This window comes from Cygnus atratus, chromosome 1, assembly GCF_013377495.2.
Source record: "Cygnus atratus isolate AKBS03 ecotype Queensland, Australia chromosome 1, CAtr_DNAZoo_HiC_assembly, whole genome shotgun sequence".
Classification (NCBI taxonomy): domain Eukaryota; kingdom Metazoa; phylum Chordata; class Aves; order Anseriformes; family Anatidae; genus Cygnus; species Cygnus atratus.
This window is the reverse complement of record NC_066362.1, coordinates 146,633,685-146,655,360: the sequence shown is the minus strand read 5'-3', so window position 1 is coordinate 146,655,360 and position 21,676 is coordinate 146,633,685. Positions and strand designations below refer to the sequence as shown.

The window sequence follows — 21,676 nt, the reverse complement described above, 5'->3', positions numbered from 1 at the left end:
ATTTTCCAAACCACACCATAGGATCTTGGCAGTTACACATGACTTCGGAGATTTTATACACATATATCTGAAGCTCTGAGGAAGCAATTAAACCACATGGACCTCTCCCATACAGTAGGAAGCACAGCACAAGCCTTGTTGCTTGATTTATTATAACCCCATGTCATTTAGCAAAACTAACTCTGCAACTGTTTGAAAGAAGTAAGCCAGCAGAGAGGGGGAGGACTTGCACAGGGAGCTGTGGCTCAGCAGACCCTGAGCGGCTGCACTCAGCTGCAGCCGCATGGCGTGGGGAAGACCACACTGGCTGGACCAAGTGTGGGCTAGCCAAGTTGAAGCCGTGTCATTGGGTTGAGCGACAAAAAGGAAAACAAATGGATTAAATGGATCCATCCTCAGCAACCACATACCTATAAAGGGGCCTGGCTGCGCCTGTCTGCTTGCCTATCCTCCTTTCCGCACGCAAAGTCCCCAGCAAATAAAAAGTGAAGTAAAAGCTGAGGAGAAAGGCAAGTTTTAACAAGGCAGTGTTAAACCACACACCTGTACCACGCACATGGAGGAGCATGCTCTGTCCTGAGGAGGGAGTTTGTCTCACAGTGGTGAGGGACAGACACTGCAGGAGCAGTGCAGTCATACTGGAGCTGAAGCGTATGCCATGGAAAATGTGTTCTAACCATAAAACGGCATGCCAGCTCATGCTCTCATTAAATACCAGAATAATGAAGATACATGGGTCCAACACCTTCAGCATGGCGTGGTGCCTTTGGGCCCTTTGCTGCTGGAGCTCCTGTCTACTTGAAGGAAGCTGTCACCGTGCCCCTTGGCGTGCTACCTCTGTTATTAACGTGAGAGTGCTAACAATGCTCTTGGCACTGTGCAAAGATCCAAAGGCAAACAGTTCCTGCCCCAAAGAGCTTACATCCTCCCAAAGACAAACACAGCCAGCAGTGAGGACCACAGCACCCTGTGTTCTGAGGGAAGAGTTCATCTCACAGAGCTGGCTTTGCTCATTCCTCTTCCAGGCTACAAAGAAGAAAAATCCTTTACAGGAAACCTTTAATACAAAGAGGGTGTTGAAATGACTCAGGAAATTATGTTCTGGGTAATTTAAGGTAAGGTAGGGATAGTCCTGGGAGCAGGTCATAAAATAACAGAGAAGTAGGGGGTCTAGAAATTGAGAAACAGCCAAAAGCAAGAGGTAGTTTAGGTGGGAAAGAGGAATATTTGGATCAGAAGAAAATAATAAGGACATATCCAAATCCTTATTAGACTGGGCAGAAAAACTCTATTTGCTGCTGTGCCCTGGATGGAGTGAAGCATTATAGGTACTGAGGGCAGCAAGCACAGGACTTTTCATTTTTGCTCTAAAATCAGTACTATGCTCTGCCAACAACCTTGGGGCCTCATAAATCTACTTTTAAACAAGTTATAAGGCTTGATGATATCTCTTTAAGCAGAGCTAAAGCAAAAATGAGCTTTGCTAGCTACTAAAATAAGCAACAGTTAAACACAGAATTTCATCAAACAGCCATGACCCTCACTAAAAAAAAAAAAATCAAAGAATTGTACTTCATTGGCATCTGTGATGATACTAGACAAAAGGGAATCTGACAGACTACTAAAATATTTTCACAGGAAAATAATTTAAGCCTGTGAGAGAAAAAACACTGCACAGACATATTTGTTTGGGCTTGCAGCTTATTCATTGTCTAGAGACATTTTCCATGCCTAAAACACAGAAGTCTATCCTTCAAGATCTTCTTTCTGAATACTCCCAAAGAAAGTATCCAAGTGTAAGGTATTTTAATGCTTTTCATCCTTTTCCAGATCAATGTAATGGAAGCATTTCCCTATATTTCAACAGCCCTGTTCATTATGTGAAGATACTTGAAAAGTATTTGGAATCCTTACATACAAACTGAGGTAAATAAAGAACATTCATTCTGTTAAGTGTCATTAAGGAAATGCTGAGAATGGGCTCCGTTAGCCTAGGCAGACACTGTACATGATGACAGTCTGCCCATTCCCACATTCCTGATCTGTCCAGGTCAGACTCAAAGGATTCCATTAATAGTTTGGTGCTTACCAAATAAGACAAAAGGAAAATGGGTCAATGCTACTTGCTCCCATGTGACAAAAATACAGAAAATAGAAACAAGCACTATTTGAGAAACTTGTAAAGCCTTGCATACATGTCATGAGAAACCATTCACACTCTCTAGAGTGCAATTTAAACATTACAAGATGACCTGCATTATCCCCCTTGGACGGCTGTGTGGGCTACCCAGTTACAGAGCAAGGCTATCATCCCCAGGCTGCACGGTCTTTCAGCTACTGCTCATAGTAAGCAGAAATTGTAAAACTTGGCCAAAAGTATTTCTGGGCATTAGTTGCACCATCTGACTGTCAGAAATCAAAGCCTGAAGGTCTAGCCAAATGGACAGTATATTTGTCCTAAAACAAAGCAGACTGCATTTCATTTCCATAATGAAGTGTAATTCCTATGAGAAACACATACAAAAATATCAATGATACATGAGAATGTATTGTGCTGTGCAGATACTGTTGACCACAATGAGTGAAAACATTACAGATGACTAGTTAATTATGGAATTGCTTAGCTGCATGTACTTGTTTTCTAAAGGAGGTGAAATATTTATACCTTCAATACCTTCAATACCTTCAATATTTCCTGAGAAACAGGAAGTAACAACAACAACAACAAAAATAGCTTTTTAATCTTGAGTTAAAAGATATGGTAATTTTTTTAAATGATTGTGAGTAACATCAGTTACTCACGATCATTTTATCGTGAGGGTTTTTCTTCCGGTTTCAGCTATTGTGACCAAGACAGTTTTCCACTACACATCTCCAACAAGACAGCTAGCGTTGTTAAAGTTTCCTTTCATTATTTCATTACTGCAGTTAAGTTTTCTACAATTAAATTTAAAGTCTTTTTTTTTAATATATATATATTCTGGTAAAACACTTTAGTGTGTTTTGTCTTGCTTTTGTTCTTCACCTCGCATTCAAATTTGTGATATGCAGATGGCCAAATCCACTCTTAAAAATGCTGCCCTCAAAATAAATTCCTAAAATACCAGTGAAATACCTTTTCAACTTACAATCAAACTACTGTAATATCTTATTTGATTGCAAGAAGCCCATAAATCAGGGGAATACATAGCTAATGCAAAAGGCATCGCACTGTGTCATTTCAAATACAAGAGCTGAACCTGTATTACAAATAGAATTAATCCAGCACATTTACTTCAGTCCTAATTTTGTTTAAACTGCAACCTTGGTATTCATTTTGATTGATTATACTAATTCTTGAGCTTTGTCCAACACCGTTGAATTGTTCTCTTGTCACACCACCTGAGATTGCAAAGGTTTTTGAAACAAGCTTTTAGGCAAAATATCTGCACAGCTCTAATCTAGGTCAACAGGCTTAAAGAAAAAGTGCAATATTTTTATTTTTATTATTTTTTTATTTATTTAACATTTCATATGTGGATGAAGCAGAAACGCTCCACAAAATAAAAGAAGAAAAAGAAGAAAAAAAATATTTTTTGGTCAACGTGCATATTTTGTTTGATCTGAAAGAAACATTTTAGTTTTATTTAAACTTTGAAACAGACTTTAAAATATCTTTTACATTTACAAATGAAAATGTGATTTTGGCTTATACATTTAATTGCGTATCTGCATGTATCAAAGCACTTTGTTTCTTTAATATATTTTGCCTTTTTTTTTTTTTTTTTTTTGGTCTGAAACTGATTCTTAGAAAAACCATTCACTGACTCTTCCCAAATCTCTGATTTTGTGTAGAATGCATATGTGGAAGGCAGATCCACTGCTTCTTGCTCATGGGAAAGTTATCTAACCTCCATCCACCAGTTCAAAAAGATCGCTGATGTTGATTAAACATGTATAAACAGAGTTGAAAAGGAAACATGCATATTTCACTTGAAAAAATGTCAGGACAAATGTACTAAAGAACAGCAATTAGCAACCAACATGAGTATCTTGCTACATGTCTGATTGATAGCCACTGTAGCCCAGGTTAAGCAATTTGCACTAAATAAAACATTAGGTTGTAAACTAGGCATTGAGTTTCAGACTGACCAAGTCAAGTTATGTCAAGCAAACCTGCATCCTGCCTTCCTCTGGTAGCTAACTGGAGAGATTATGGAACTATTCACTACTAACAGTTCATGCTATTAAGCCTTAAACTCAAGATTTAGATGCCTATGGAACAATGTCAAGAGTTTAGGGACTTATGTATGCCGGCAAGACCTTATTAGGCAGTGTTTTGCAAGTACAAACATAAACAAAAGCATACATTTGAAACCATATCCTCAAACATGTATGTAAAAGGGAACTGTACTCTTGCATCTGAGAGCTGAGTTTAGCTTCACACTATTAAACACTTTTTTTATGGTAACACTTTTTTCTTTTACAGTCCCTGGTAAGCTGTTCTCCGCTATTATTTTGACTAGCCTGAGAAAAAATAAATAAAACCCAATATACCATACTAGATTTGATTACAGTATTGAAATAATGAAAGGTTCCTTCCTGTCAAGGCATAATGCTTATTAGCACAACAGGTAGTTTGCCTATAAATCTGCCACCACTACAAATACCTCCCTCAGATAACTCCCCTCTGAGGCAGTGCATCTTCCTGGCAGCTTTCAGAGAGATAGCACAATTACCCATTGCCTGTGAAGCAATATGAAATTTTGAAGTATCTTCTTTTTTGTGGGGTGGGGAGGGAATGGGGTGGGAAGTATTTCATATCCATTCCATTGCAGAATCTGATGATACTTTTAAAGATAAATGAGGGAATTAAATCCCAAAGCTTTGCTTATAGCAAACACAGAACAGCAAACAGGAGACTTTTAAAATAATTTCTTTTTGAGGAAAGAAAGAACAAAAAGAAAGACAAGCAGAAAAGAAAGAAAGGCAGGCTAGTGCAGGGCACATAAGCATGATGAATTTTTGGCTTACATGACCAGTAGAGTTTTTCTTGGTGGTGGGAACACGTTTAGTTTTTTGTTGAGTGGCTTCCTGAGGATGTCTGAAGGGCATATGAACTGGCCAGGTGGTTCCTTCATCCTTATGAAGTGCAGATTGTGAAGGCTCAGGTCAGCTTGCCTTCTCCCCACAATTCGTAGGTACATCTCATCAATGCCAGATCTTCCTTGTTGCTACTTAGCTTGATAATGGGTAGAGCAGGGAAAAGAAAAGTAATTCTACTCACCTCACAAATGAGAAGTTGTACTAATATGAAACTTCAAGAGCTTACCTATTTTAAGCTCAGGATGCAGGCAGAAGCTGCACAACAGAGCAGACCGCTCATTTTTTTATTTTTATTTTTTTGCACAGAGAGGACAATGCATGTTATTACTGACCCAGGAGGCAGGTTTTGTACGTGCAACCTGGCAGGAGTCCTGGATTTGTTTTCTACAGGCAAGAATGGCTGAGCTGGAGCAGCTAAGAGAAACAGGTTCACGGGCAAGGCCTCCGAGGATGTTGTCGCAGTCCCCCCTCTGCTGTGCCTGCCCTCTTGTGGCCACCATTAAAAAGATCTCTGATGTTGACTAAACAGGTAGGCGAAGGATGTCAGTCTCAGGGATGGTGGCTCATCAGCTTGGAAGGAAGGATCAAATCTCTGATAAGCTCCAACCTCCAGCTGGTTAAAATGTCTCTCTGGGGTGAGGATGCTCCTGGAGCAGAGGGAGTCTTCCATGCGAAGAAGACGAACCAAGTGATGGTAGTGGGAGGTTTGATTATTTGACACAGAGAGCTGGGTTTGCAGCAGCTGAGAGGACTGTGGCCTGCTGAGAGGAAAGGTAGCAGAGTTCAACAGATGTGCAGATAGGTATTTAGTGTGGTAGAAAGGATGAATTGGTGGCCATAGTCTATGTTATACCACCAATGTGGGAAAGCAGAATAGGGATGTCCTAGGGGGTTAACTCAAGGCTGCCGTGCAGGGGACTGAAGTGCTGGCAAACTCTCTGGAACGAGACCAGTCAGCACAGGAGGAATGGGCTGGTCTTCAGTCAGAACGGAACAAGGCTGCTATTACTGAAAATTAAAAAGGTCACAGAGAAATAGCTAAGCTAGAAGCAGGGGAAAGACTGATAGGCATGGTGGAGCAACCAGTCAGGACTCAAGGAACTTGTGAGGGAGACATGGCTAATGTTTGCTATACATTCCTGAGAAGGCAAGGAAGGAAATAAATAGCAAAAATGCAATAAATAAGAAACATAAACAACACTACAATGTCACTTGACTGGCACCTGCAACAGAGTGTGCAAAATTTGTAAGTGCTTCTATAGCAATGCTAGAGACCTGAAAAATTGGATTAGGGAATTATACTGCTTGGCAACAAATGACAATTCTGATGCAAGATGGATCTCAGGCTGGTGGGAGGAGGATCATCAGTGGCACACTGAGTTGCTAGGCTGTCACCTTCACTGGAATGACAGAAGATGAGGTACAAGCAGAGCAGTGGCACAGAATGCGGAGGACAATATGAAGTGTAACAGAAAAAAATACTGTGGGCAAAGGACAGCAACAGGGAATCCCCATAGGAGATAACAGAAAGGTAGCACTTGGTTTGTATTTATGAGTCCCTGATAAAAGACAAAGATCACGAAGCGTTCAGTTAAATCAGAGAAGCTGCAAAACTGGGTCAGGTAGAGATACTGGCAAATTAGCCTACCTACATACAGTCAGGCACAATGTCTCATCCAGATGAGATAAGGAGATAAGATTTTTGGACGCTGTAAATGACTGCAAGCCCCAGAAACCACAAGAAATGATGTCTCTGATCTTGAGTGGTCCACAGGACCTAGTTCAAGAGGTACTAGGGGGAGGACTGCTCTGTAATACCTTCACGATACAACTTTAATTTAATACTGTAGTCAGATGGAGTAAACCAAACAAATGCATCACACAGATATTCCATATCAAGAAGAGAATATACATAAAAATCAGACAAATAGTAAAAAACTAAAAAAGCAGTCCAAAATGTAGGAAGCCTAAAGCAACCTGGAGGCTTTTCAAAAACACTATATTAAAAGTCCTGGTAAACCGTGTCACATATCAAAAAGAAAATAAAACAGTTCAATAAAACTCTGCATAGCTCATAAAAAAGCTAAGGAGGCTATTGTAGGGAAAAAGGTTCACATTTAAAAATTTGCTGAAATGAACAGCAAAGCTCATAAAAAACAGATCAAGAGTAAATGGCAACTCAGATGGCTAAAAAAGAATGTGAACACTTTGCAGAAGGTCATCAAGCTCATAGTAAAAAGTTGTTTAAAGCAAAGCAAGAAGCCCTCAAAGGAAATTACAACCGCACATGATGCCAAAAGTTTAAAAGGGGCACTCAGGGACAGTAAGGCCACAGCAGAGAAACTTAGGGAAATCTTTGCATATGTCTTTACTGCTGAAGGTGTTTGAGATTCGAGTCCCAAACCTAAGCTATTTTTTGAGCCAGATTAATTTCAGGTAAATATACAGGAAGTAGAAGATAAAATAGATAAGGCAGACCTTGGCAAGTGAGTAGGAGTGGTGACATTCACCTGGACCTTCTGAAGGAACTCAAGTGTGAAATTGCAGAACTGCTGGCCAAGGTGTGTAACCCATTGTCGCAAATAGCCACAGTTGGTGCCAACCCAACTCCCATGTGGAAAAGACACTCAGGAGTAGACCCTGGCAACTGTGATTGACTGGGCCAGGGCATCTGACTTCCCTGCTTGGCCAGGCAGTCATCTGCCTTAAAAAATACCATAACTGAGCACAAGGATAAGCATGGTAAAGGAGGACCTAGTAACCATGATGTATTTTGATTTTCAATATGGCTTTGACAGAATTCTTTACCAAGATTTTTGAAAATAAATTCCCTTGGGGTTGGAAGAGAGGTGCTTTTATGGATTGAAGGCTAAAAGATAGGAAGAAAAGAATAGTGCTTGGCAATCACATTTCAAAATGGAGATGCAACAGGGACTGAGCCATGAAACACACAAATTTGTAGATGACACTAACCTATCTCAAGTTGTTAAACACCATGATGGTGATGGGGAGGTCCATCACTGTGTGGGTAGATAAACTTCAGTGTTGGTAGGCCTCAGGAGTGGCACTGAGAGGAAGACAAGAGGGTGTCAATTTACTGCTAAGACCTTGGTGCACCCATAATCCTGCATGCTGTGTAGAGCTGTGGTATCTCAAAGACCAGTCCAGAGAGAGACTAGAGGGGTTAGGGGCTGGAGTGCTGCCTCCTAGGAGAGGCTAAAAATGCTGTGACTCTTCCTTTTGGATAAGAGAAAGGTGAGAGGGGATGTTATTGAGGTTTACATAATTAAGGAAGCAGGGAGTAAGGTAAATGCAGAATTGCTCCTTCCCAAATCTTACAGGACTGGAAATAGGGTGTACTTGAAAATAGGAAGAGATCGGCTTAGAACAGGTTGGACAGTTATTTTATATTGTTTGATTAGTGGAACCCTTGGTGCCACAGATTGCTGTAATGACACAGCAGCTTCAGAAAAAGATTAGACAAATTCATGGAGAAACACAGATATTGAAGGAATATATAAATATGTCATGTCTCTAACAGTATAATTTTAATTAAAAGGGAAAAGACTGCAGAAAGTTGCCAGATCTCTGCTCCCCCTAAACAGCACCTCCTACCATCACTGCTGGGGACAGAGTAATGGGCTAGATGTATTAGTAATCTATGATGGGAAGAAACTTCATGTGCTTTTATTTTGTAAAAATAAGCTAAAATATCAGATTTCATTAGATATATCAGTTTACACTAACCAAGACTTAAAAAGGAGTTACTCCCATTATACCAGCTGAGAACCTGGTTAATTGTGAAATTCAACAATTACACTAACAGCTAATAAAATGTATTTACTGGATTTAAACATTTCCCTGAAAACACAAGAATGGAATTAACTTTAGAATAGTTAAGTGTTGTATTTTATTTTTTTTTAACTATGGAGAAAAACATCTGCTAGATCTAGTCCATGTGTAAAGATTTAAGCTTGTACAGAAAATGCTTGTAAATTAAGATCAGACACTAGATTTCATAGTTGCACTCAAAAACAGACAGAAATGATTATAGGTGAACTGGTAATAGTTTACCCATGGCCATTGCATTAGTGAAAGTGATACAACAAATATCTGTATAGGAGTTGTAGAAAAGTCTCATATCAGTCTTGATTAACGAAAAAATAAATAAATGTTTTGGCATTCCCAGAGAATGGCCTTTATTGGGACGCGAAACTGTCCTTTCATTTCAGTTTCCATTATTCCAGCCCCTTGCAAAAACAAGGGCTAAATGGCTCAAGCAGTGCTAGACGCTTGACTCAGACAGAAAGTACAAAGCAAGATTTCAATAGAGTGCATTTTCTCACTCTACAAAAAGATCAAAAAGATTTCTATTCACTTCCACTTTCTACAAAGCCCTCTAGGTTGGTTATGAAGTGAGGTTGATTATGAACTTCAATAGGTCAAACAGTTGGCCATTGTACTGAAAGGAGTTACCGCTTCCTACATAAGTGTATTCATGTTCTAACAATTTTTAAAGGTGCATATATTATACTCTGCCCGATATATGGTCTACAAAGAACTTTAAATCTTAAAATATTAGGTGTTGCAATAAAAGACTGGAGAAAAAAAATAAACTAGATTTTTTTTTCTTTTTTTTTTTCCCTTTAGTCCGGGGCCTCTGTTTTATTCAAAATAGAATTTCAATACAGTATCAATGCTTACCTCTTCTCCCTTCCTTCTTATCCAGACACCTTGGCACTCCTCACAGTATTTTCTCCACATGCCACTTAGGGAGAAGATGTCTTCCTTCTCCCTTTTCACCCTGAGCCCTCCACCTGAGGCTTACATACATGTAGTTTCTTGTTGTGTGGATCTGGACACTCCTGCAGGAACTTTGATTCTCACTATAACTCCACTGAGGTTTTTGCCAGCTGTGAGAATGGCCAGATGACTGACTGCAAGGCTGGCCATGAGGTACGGTCAGACCGATAAAGACTGGATATTCATATCCAGCTAACAGTAAATGCGCACCTAAGTGAAGTAACTAGCCTGCTGTCAACATGAACAAAGACTGAAGTGTCATTAGACACTAGAGAAAAAAACAACTTATGGAAAACGTTCCCTTTCTTTGTTTTGCTCCAAAGGTGTAAACTCAAAAGCAGGACAGGAGGTGGCAACTTCAAGGGGATCGTGTGTGGCCCTGGGAAGACATGCTGTTAGAGAAACTTCTCTGAGCAACAGCTAGGCATTTGCTGTGAACTGCAAATGTGGTTATCAGCAATATCCTGTGATTTTTTTTTCCTGAAGGTTTGACTCAGACCTGTTTTCCTCATGGAAATGTGGTAGAAAGTGCCTTTCCCTTGTGTCTGCACAACCCTGGCAGCAGGTCTGATGAGGGGTGGGAGCTTGCATGTTAGCCACTGTATTTGCCTTGCTGCAGCAGCTCCTCACCACCATGGCAAGCAGAAGATGCGGCTTCTGCTGTTTCATTTTCCCCAACCACACTGGACTTCACTGAGCTCTGTCTGAGTCCAGTGAAAGCTTCATGGCAGAGCCCAACCAAAAAAGAGTCGAGGAAAAACTAAACACAGCCAACTCTTTCCAGCAGGCTTGTTGGGTGCATGCACGAATTTGTGCTAGGTTGCCTTCTGTCCCTAGAAACTGCCTGCTTGAAACATGATTCAACTTCTGTGGGCCTTCGTGGCTGGTGTTATCAGTCTCGAACCAAAACTTGTGTAGACAGAACCACAGGGCTTCCAGCTGTCATGTATCTGGAGACCTGGCACACTTGAGCAAAGTCTGGCTGAATCCTCACAAATCCAGACAGACAGTGCCTCTGAGTGCAGAGCCCCCAGAAGAAAGCAATGGGCATATTTTAGTAAAAAACACTTTTTTAAAAAAAAAATACCGTTGGATTAAGACAATACAGAAAAGTGCATTTATCTAAATGCTGTACCTTAAGATTTCAACTGCAACAACAGCAGAAAATGAAGTAGAACCTTATATAAATAAAAATAGGCATTTTTCAGACCTTTTCTACTGTCATAATTTTCAATAGTATTTGCTGCTCCAATGAATTTACTTCATTCAACAGTTTCTGAAATGTATTCAGTAGCAGCAAGCTGAAGAAAGAGCTTTTGTCTGTCTGTTTTTGAGAGATCTGTTATGAGATTAATGTGCATTTTCACTGCATGGTAGGGCAATGGTATGGCAACTGGTTGCTGGCTCTCACAGTGCTGTTTCTACCTGAATACTCTGAGACAGCTGTGTTGTACCTGACATGGAGAGCCACTGAACAAGCACAAGTCTAGCAGACTTCTTCAGGCACTCTTACAAGTGCAAACACGCAATATGTCTATTGTGCATGTAATGAGTCACCTCAAACAGAACATGTGTGTCGTGCCAGATAATACAGAGGTTTTGTGAAAATAAATATTCCCATTGAGGATTAGCATGAGACCAGAAGCTATGCCAAATTTGACTAGTCTCTAAAGGCCAGTCTTGTTCCTTAAAACAGATGTTTAACTGAGGTTCTGACATCTGAAGAGACAAGCAGACGCAAAATACATGCAGTGCATGCTGACTCAGAATGAGGTATACAATTTCAGAGAATTCAAACACAATTTTTGAAGTGTTATAAAATTCTTTAAATCACTTTCCCCAATACTCCTTCACAATTTCCACAGTAACCACAAGCAGCAAAATATAATTAATGTTTTGTAACATCCTCCTTTTCTCTTTTCTTAGTGTCTATTTAACTAGCTTGATTAGTCACTGGGGTTACTCTTAGTTCCCTGACATAAGCAAAAGAGTGAGAGTGGAGAATATGTAAAATATGCCCTTTTCTCCTAATCTAGATACTAAACATCTAAGCTTCTGGGGCACCTGGCTGATTCTCTACTTTAATAACTTAACATTTTCAGCTTTTCTAGCCTATTCAATTACTTCTGTTCAGCTACCTCTCTTCTCTTGCAGACGTGGTTAACTTGAAATTAAGGGTTATTCACTCAATAAGGAAAGAGAAAAATACTTTGGTCATGAAAGCAGGTAGTTTTTCCACAGATGACTCTTTTCACGAACTCTAGTGGAGAACTAGCAGGTCCATGCTTTACCTTAGAACACAAAAAGTCACACTGAAGAAAGACACAGTAGCATCATACTTGAGTCTGCTTCACACAGCAACAATTTTTGTCTTTCAGTGCCCTTGGAGGGAAATGGCAGGAGGCAGTCGCTCAACTTCACGGGCTGAGCAGTCGGGGAAGGGCAATAACAGCTGGAGACAGCCCCTCCGGAAGCTGTGTCTCATGGGAAGGGTTTGTTTGTTCTCAGCTTCATCAGTCTGCCATTAGGTTATTGTAACGGAAAGCAGATCATGAGCAGGCTGTGGTCAGGGGTTGGGACTATTGCCACTGCGGTGCTCATGGCATGGTGACCATGGGATCATCTGACTTCCACAAATACATCGGGAGTTCTGCTGTAAACAAGAGTGTTCCTTGCCTTCCACCTACACGTTGACTTTCCTGCCACCTCTTCCTCCACTCAGATGTGGAGTCAAGCTCGAGGAATGTGATGGGAATGGGAACTGGCAGCCTGCTGCATGGAAGAAAGGCAGAGTGATAGCAGAAAGAGCATATGACCTGCCGCATCTCTTGCATGGCCTATTCTTAGGGATGGGTGGATGGAAAAGGCTGAGTCACTCCCTCAGCTGCAGAAGACCAAGCTGTACAGAAGGGGTCTGCCAGCCAGGGCTTCGAGCCATACAGGATAGGAACTGCCCTGCTGCGGGGAGCTCTTTGGGCAGGTGGCTAATCGCCTCCACCCCATCTCCCTTCCTCTGCCTCTTAGCTCACTATTCCCCAAAACAAAGAAAAGGGTATCAGCAACAACCCAATGCCAGGAAGTCCCAAGCCGTTTCCTTCCAGTGGGTATTTCAGGTTCTGCAGAACTGGTTCCCTTCTGCTTTAATGGAAATCACATGTACAAGGTATCATGTCATTGGATACCATTTTGTTAGAAAGAATTCAGGAAGGTTACTGAGTGATTTTGTTGATATTCCTTTAGCGTCATCATACAACCTGTACTGACAGCATCTAACATCACAGGACAGTCCCTTGAATTCTGACCCAACCAGCTCGCAGTGCCTGAGAGGTCCCTTGGCCCTCAGCTTTAAGAGAAGAACGTGCAACACTTTTCAAATCTATGAGTTCTTGAGGAAGTAAGATGCAACGAAAGTAACTTTTTTCCTGAAAAAAATACAATTGTTTGAATATTTCCAGCACTCTGATGCAAGTTCACCTATAGCAAACGCATGAAGAACATTTTACAGGAAAAAAATGTTACTCACACGGCCTCCTTTTTCAGGAAAACACTGGCATCCTCCACTGCAGTCTCTTCCTCCACATGGTCCTGTGTAAGTCTTTCCACCCTGCAAACCAGAACACACATAAAACAGAAGTTAATTGATGTGAACTACAATATTTGGCACAACACAATAAACATTGATTTAGCATAATCACTGCAAAGACCTGGATCAGATCAATGACTTCCAGGTGACACCTCTTAAAGATAAGCTTAGAAGCACAAGTCAGAGCCCTTCCAGTTCTTGGAGATCAGCATCAAGAAATGTAATGTTACTCTATTAATTTCCCTCCACATTTGCAAAGTGCTGCAGCTTCATGTTGAGTGATATTTCACACATCTTTTGAACACATGCAGCATGTATCATATCACAGAAACACAGCTGCTTGGATTCTTCAGGAACATGGACTAAGTCCTAGATCACAATGCACCACATCTTTCCACGCGTGCTCTAAATCATTGCTACATTTTGCAATATTTACTGGTGGACATAAAGGAAGACAACGGTATCATGTTCAAAACCAAAAGCCAAGCTCCTGCCCTCTCCTTTTCAATGGCTGTCTATTCTAGAGGCGCCTAAAACTTGCTAGCAGCCAACCTCTGTGACCTAGAATTCAGATGTCCATTAAGCTGCAGTTACACCTGTCCTGCCTGTGCAGAAGTGCCTCGGCCTGGGCTGTGAATCTATCAGTCACAACACACGCACAGCTCCATGCAAATCCCTGGAAGGACTCGGGCAGGCAGGCCGTCTCAGATTACACCTCACACGCACTGGCTGCATGAAGAGCAGCAGCCACGGTCACTCTTGTTCAGAAACCTGAACAGCAGAGATGCTGTGCATGCTGTGGAGTAACTTTTAGAAGTGTAACCTAATAATTAGGAATATTATGGAGGCCAGCCTATGGCCCACCTCAGCTCAGGGTTTCGAACCCCTGATTTAAGTGCCTCGGCAGCCTGGTAAGGAATCTGAGAAGGGGAGAAAGGGATTTCTCATCACTATTTCTGAACCGGTTTTGCCCCACAGAAAATAATAGTGTCAGAAGAAATAGAAGGACTGAAGTCCAGCAGCTACTGGAAGTATGCTTTGGAGCCACAGCTCCTCATTCAGGGCTGCTGATAATTTTCACATGCACTGCTCAGCAGATAAAATTGTAAAGCACCCTCACTCTAGGGTTCAGAGTTAGGCTCCATTTCATTTGCTTCCCTCCTGCCTTGAAAAACCCTGAATTTGTTGTTGTGCTGCAGCAGGAACAAGGGGTCCTTTCACCCTCCCCACCTCCCTCATACTGTGAGTACTTGGAAGGGGGGTGACGTGGGTATAAAGCCTCCAAAACAAGACGGGTGCTCTGAGCTGCCCTGCTATTGCTTAAAAAAGCAGTAATGCTGCTGTTCCTGCCTCTAGCCCTGACTCAAGGACCTAAAACATACACAGGGACCAACAATGCAATGCTTGGCATTCTTCAGGTAGCTCTAATCAATCCCCTACTCAACACGTGGGGCTGATTTCTTAGGTATCCACTTCTCGCTTTACACTATCAGGAACCTGAAAACGCAGCTCCAGGCTTTGGATTCCACTCTGTGAGCCAAACGGGTACCAGGTATGAAGCAGGTAGCTAATAGACATTGCCTAAGACCTCCTTTGATCATATTTGTACAGCTGACTCTTAATCTTACGACAAGCGGCTATATGAAGTTTCCAAAACAAGTTGTTATGCTTCTCAAGAGGGGGTTCCTGTCTGTATCGTAACTCATCTCATGTATTAGAATAATTTTGTTTCAGGTTTATATTTACTTCTCACATATAATGAAACAAGTAGGCTTTACATGCTGATAGAACAGGTCTACAGAACTGAAACCATGCCCTGAGCTATTTAAAGGTTAGGTGTCTGACTCAGGAAATTATTTCACAGAGGTAACAGTGCTCTACATCATGTTCTGAACTCTGTTTTTTGTTTAGACTATTATTTAGAGGAAATAACGAGCTAAGACCGTTTTAGAAACTCAAGCAGCTTGCTCAGGTTGGTCCATTTCAGTCAAATGACTGGATGGTTGCAAACTTATTAAGCCTGTGTTTTGTTCTTATTAACTTGTTTGCAGATGTAATGTGCATCTCTCTTTCAGGATCCTTCATTTCACAGAGTTTCTCCCTCCTCCCCCTTTTCATAAATGAAGAACAGAACTATTCATTTCTATGGATGCCATGCCGACATAACGCTTCTGTGAACATATTCCTCTGCAGGATGCACATCTGCATTGAGGTGCAATGTAATAAGTAGTGCAGCCACTCGTTGGAATTAATTCTGAACTTTTAGAGAGATGTTTTGGAGCTGTAAATAACAGTATATTGCAGCCCAACAGTAACAACTGACAGATACAGTAATTTAATCATGAGAAATTTCAATTATGCCTACTGAGAAAATAGCAAGGAGAACAATAAGTTTATTTCTTTTTTAATTAGCAGAGTGTCTCTAAATTTGGTAAATTGTTGCTAAGGAGAAAATAGAGTATGAATCAGAGCTATGGCAAGATAGTTGTGCACTTATAAAAAAACCTGGAGGCTGCTAATACTTATTTTGACTGGAAGAAGTTCAAGGTCTATTGTTTGTGTACTATCCATCATCCAACATTTTAATTTGCATGTTTTAACAATACCAGCAGCTAATGTGGGGACACAATTGTTTTCTTCTACAATCTGAGGAAGCTTTATTTTATTTTCTCATTTTATGTCCTTTAATGCACATAGATCCTTGAGATAATGAAGAGAGAAATCAGGAAGACTTCTCCAAAGGTAGAGAACATAACTGGAAAACATTTGAGACTAGCATTAATATATTTACTCTGGACTACACTTGGGCTCTATGTATTGCTTAATTTCCACTCCTTCACTTTTTGACTGCTAGTGGGAGGGCTCTGGGAGCTTTTATTCACATGTAACATTTTCTGTTTTGTTATCTATGAACGTTTCTAATCTCTTGAAGGCAGATAATTGCACTGTCATTTAATCTGACATTACCAGGAAGTTATAGTATAAAACATAGTTTAAGAATTTTTAATGTTAAAAATAGATCATTTAAGGATCCTCGTAAAACCTTGAGAAAACCAACTATACACACGGACACACAACTGAGATGAAAAGAAATAAAAGAGAAGTGTATCAGTCAATAATTAGAATGGAAAAAGCCCAACTTAAAACTTAGAAATGGACTATGCAATTTTAAAGTAACACAAAAATGTTTATTTCCTGAGGAAAATACATTTCTAGGAATTTAGCACCAATGGTTAATCCAGATGTAGTTCTCTTGACCTGAGGCAGGTGCCACGACTACCTGTTTGGTCAGTGGGAGAACAGCCAGTCCTAGGGTACAATTCACCCCATCCTGATACTGGCACCTAAACTGATCCCCTACATTTCTCCCAGAAATCACCTACTGCTATCACTTAACTGGAAAGGCGAGTCGAGGTGAGCAGCTTACTTGGAGACATACACCCGCTGTAGAAGTCTACAGACAGGGAGATGAATGTCCTGATTTGCTCAATAAGGTTGATGGTAAAAAAATGTTTGCAGCACAATGATGTTCTAGCATCTGTGCAAACAAAGTAGAAGAGTAGCAACAGCCCCAGTTCTGAAGTTGTCTGGCGTGAAAACCTTCAAATCCAGGTCTCGCTTATGTTTTGGATGATCTCAAATCCCACTAATCATTAAAAAATCCAGAGTCTATGCAGAGTCTAGAAATGGGGTTTATATAACTGAATTTTAGATATCTGCAATATACACATCTACACTTGAGCACAACATCTGGCTTGCTGTTATAGACTACACAGAGAATTTCATCGGAACTATTTCAGGCAGTTCAGATAAATCTTATCCCAGAAGTGCCAGGAGATGAGAAAGGCAGCCTAGGGTGACTAGTTCAGATGTGTCTACAGTGCAGACATCCAGTTTCAGGTGAGATTAATCCTATGCTAAGTGTCCTAATCTCACACCCATTTATTGCACAGATCAGCATGGAAGTGGGAACAGTCTCCAAGGAATTGGGAATTAGTTCTCTGACTGATAAAATCAAACAGGCACCTACCCTGGGAAAGCTCTAACCACCAGGTCATGAACTAGGCTGGAATGGATAAAGAAGGGGGAATGAGGAAAGAAATGAACAGAAAAAGAGAAGAGGGAATTTTCAAACTCTTCTTTTAACATCATTTGGTTACTCTGTGGTGGAATGAATATATGATTGATGGCTCAAGAAATTTGAACATCACTTACATTTAAGCACAAATAAGGGAAAACATACCATCTATGTCTGTAAACCTGTTTTTTGCCTGGTGCAAACAATTTCCCTTTTTATGTATGAAACAGCAAGCATAAAATGTCTATGTTGCAACAGAAAAAACATTTGTTGACCTTTCGCTTTCTCATAATTTTTTTTGTCCCAAAATAATATTACTTATGTTAGTACATCTTCTGCCAACAAAAGTCAACTTCTCTTCCAAGAGTTCATGGAGTTTTGCTTTTGACTTAAATGTAGTTTCTTTCAGTCAAACTCCTAAAAAAACCTAGAAATATATACCCAGTTCTCTTTAAAATTTTCCACCCATTAATGAATTTTTTATTACTGATCCTGACCACATTTATGTAATTGTTATCTCTGCATGCCCATTCAAGTATCTTCACTCTAGTGGTTGGTATTCTGACAAAGAACAAAGGCAATCAGAAGACAGAACTCAAAGTAAAGTTCTGTGAGTACAGAAAGACCAGAAAACATAAGCCATTTTGTTACATGTAGCTACCCCCCCCCCCCCAAGAAAAATACAGAAATTATAATGTAAATATTGCAAACTGGAATCAAAAGACTCTGCACACTGACATTTTCTTTGATAAAGTTTTATAGGTTGCAGTTGTGCATTAACTTCTGCCTTGTCACAGCTTGATTCTGTGCTTGCCATCAATCACAGCAGCCCCTCCATGCAGGCTAAGGTTTACCAAGGAGATTTCAGAAGGCCTGGGAACTTGCTGAAAAGCTGAACCATGGCTGGGGGTGCTGACATACTGCGTGCTTCTGCTTCACGTGAGATTTGAGCCAGAAAGTTAAGTCAGGACTGCAAACCTGCCTCTGAGGCAGCACACTGTGTTGAGACTGGCCCACGCTTCCAGTACGAACCTCTTTTTCCACGCCTGACCTTCAGTTGTCAACACTCACTCTAATTTCAAATTTGGTCTGTAAGGCCCTGACATGGAAGCATTAATCCTCTGCTGCCTTTGAAAGAAAAGAGAGAAAAAATAAAGAGTATGGTTGGATACTCCTGTTGCTGAGGAAGCAGACAGATAAGAACTTCATTGGTTTCAAATGTTACTGCACAGTTGTATGTGCTCAAAACAAGCTTTTCACTCCTTAAAAAGACGAAAACATTTGTGGCCCGGATGCCAAATTTATTTCTCTAGAAACTCTCATAAACAATCCTTCAAAACAAATATGGAGAATGCTGTCTGTGGGGTAGCCTGGGTTAGCCAGCATTAAACTTGGTCTGGAAAATGCTCTGTCCTCAGAGAATTGCAATGCCAGGGGAAGAACCAAACATCTGAAACTGCCTGCCTGCAATCCAGTAGCTACGAGTGCACTGGACAGTACGACCACTGTGAAGACCTTAATTGGCGAGGGAAAGGGAGATATAAATTGGCACATTCAGAGAGGAAGGAAAAGATGTGGGTGTGGATCCTCTTTCCAACTGTTCTGAGAATTATTTAGCTAAGAAATAATTCTTTCTTTCATATTTGAATGGGAGCCAGAATCTTTCTGGACTGGATGTATGGCAACTGGAGTAATTTAGTGTGTGACCTCAACATCATATGAATGTTTACACTTCCCACAAAAGTAGGGGGAGCCATGTATTTACATATCCTTCAATGAAAAAAAATAAAAAAATAAATGGAGCCAGAAACTGGCCCCAGGATGAACATGAAGAGACTTACCATCAGCCATACAAAGAAAGCTGGTCACTTCACTACTGCCTAAGGCAACCTCCCCAGTGTGATGCTTCAATGCTTGTGGCAAGCACTTATGAATTATTGATTTGTGTGGAGTTTCCAATGCCACCTCTTTCGTGATGGATTGTGTAGAGAAAACTGTAAAGCAGGTTGCCAGGCATGCAAGCAGCTTGCTTGGCTTCTGGGTCCTGATGGGCATATGATCGTCAACAGAGAAAGAGCATCCCAAAGCAGCACAGCTCCTGGGGACTGTCTGGGGCTGAGCGGATAAAGGATGAGAGAATACAAAGTCTCTGATGCTGCAAAGTCCCCAAAAGACAGAAACTTGCCCTTTCTAGTGTGTCTCTGCAAGTATGTCAAAGCCAGCAATGGGGAACATGAATTCTGTACCTCTCGGACGTGAAGATATAAAAGACTTTCCTCTTATGGACTGGCTTGTGGCTCTTGATTATATGAACTTTCTGGCATGCAGCCTTGATTTGAAGGCTGTATAGTTTCATTTCAAAGTGAAACTTCACAGCTCCACATCTCACTTTATTTGAGGTACTACTTACAATCCCCTTTTCAAATTAAAAAGCTCTCTCATCCCAGTCTTGAGACACTGCCTTCTAACAACTGCAGAAAGCAGACATGCTGCAGTGCGAACTTACCCTTCTCATTTTCATAAAAGCATTTCTAATTTTGTGGCTTTCATCCAAACACATATTTACCCATAAAACCAGATGGAATCCAGAAGGAGCTGCTGTGACATAGTAGGCATTAAAAGAAGAGGAAGGTCTTCAAGAGGCTCAGTCACAGAATAAAGCTAAAGAGCTGCCTAAATGTATAGCACGGATATTTGAATAATTGTCCAGGGGTCTTGCTCACTTGCCCAGCATGAGGCTCTCTGCAAACAGTAAACTTCCCAGCAAGCAGCCCATGCTGTGACATAGTTTTCTGTCAAGAATTCAGTGCATGGGAGTCTGGTATTCACAGGTAAAGAAGTTGGATTCAGCTGTATTTTGCGTTTTTTTTTTTTCTTTTTTCTTTTTTTTTTCTTCACAGAGATGTTATCCTAAGAAAGGGACTAGAACACAAGATGGGAAAAACCAGTTAGAACATTGTAAAATGTCAAACAATAAAAAATGCTCACCTTTACATAAAAATTCATTGCTGCTGCTTATTTTTGAAGAATCTGCAGTGCTATCAGGTAGGGAATCCTAAAAGCAGCAGCTGGTCTCTGCTTGAATATGCTGTGACTCCCAGGACCTAATGAAGGTGGGTTAAGATATAGAGGGCTTTTCCTAGAACAGAACTGCATCTAGAGGAGGAAAAGCAGTATCCTCTGCCTCTTCCCTATTTGAGATAGGTGATTTTGTTCCTTAGAGGAATGATAATTTTTGTCTTAATGATCAACTAAAGCTTGAACACGTGCTAGCAAGAGAGGTGATGGTGCAAACTAGGCTTTTTTTTTTTTTTTTTTTAAAGATGGTTGCAGCCATGGCTGAAGATGCCTCTTACTTCTTACAAAGGGGCAAATGCTACAAAGTCATCAGCTGACACCTACAGCCTAGAGTGATTATGGAAGAACAATAAATGTGTTGCTCATAAGCACTCCATTTGCAGGTTTACCAGCTTAAGAACCAGATTTGCCAACAGAAAAACCACAGATTTGAGTCTAGTAAGAGCTTGAAGCTGGAAATGTATTACTGAAGGTAAGCAAAGGTACAGAAATTCATTATTACTATTAATTAAGGTAGGCCCGTTGGCTTCCCTGATTATAATAGGCTCAGACACCTTGTGAATACGTAGATGCCTAAATTTAGGTGACTTCTTATCAACTGACTCCTTGTTCAGAAGGTGAATTTACTTCTTTCAGCTAAATCTGAAAGATAGAGGGTACAGAAGTAGCTGATGGGAAATCTGATTGATAAATTAAAATTTGGTTTGGTATCTTTTAAACTTGATTCCATCTTTGTAAACGCATGCTTTTAGAGATGTATGCTATTTCAGTCTATTATTGTTCCTTATGAGAAAACAAGACTCTACCATCCAACATGGCACTCCTCATCTGGTAGGATGGTGGTCTTTAGTGTACAAGCGCTGGGACATCCTAACATGAGCCCTGCTTCCCAACACAACATTCCCAGGAACAAAGTGTATCTCCACAGAAGCTACCTAGGTGATTTTAAAAGCTAGTATTGCAGGAGTCAGAAGAAGTGTTTTCTAGTTATCAGTGATGATGATGAAAGCTCTCTGATATGGTGAAGTAGACATAATCACTCTCTAGGG

At 40.6% G+C, this 21,676-nt stretch overlaps 1 protein-coding gene across 2 annotated transcripts in view; it reads right to left on the bottom strand.

Annotated features, from left to right (window-relative positions):
- Positions 1–21,676, bottom strand: part of COL4A2 (collagen type IV alpha 2 chain) — a 138,716-nt gene that overhangs the window by 85,146 nt on the left and 31,894 nt on the right. For both annotated transcript variants that reach the window (XM_035565603.2, XM_035565604.2), the window contains one exon: positions 13,412–13,492. In XM_035565603.2, coding sequence (XP_035421496.1) covers positions 13,412–13,492 — 81 coding nt within the window. The remainder of the gene's footprint in view (positions 1–13,411; positions 13,493–21,676) is intronic.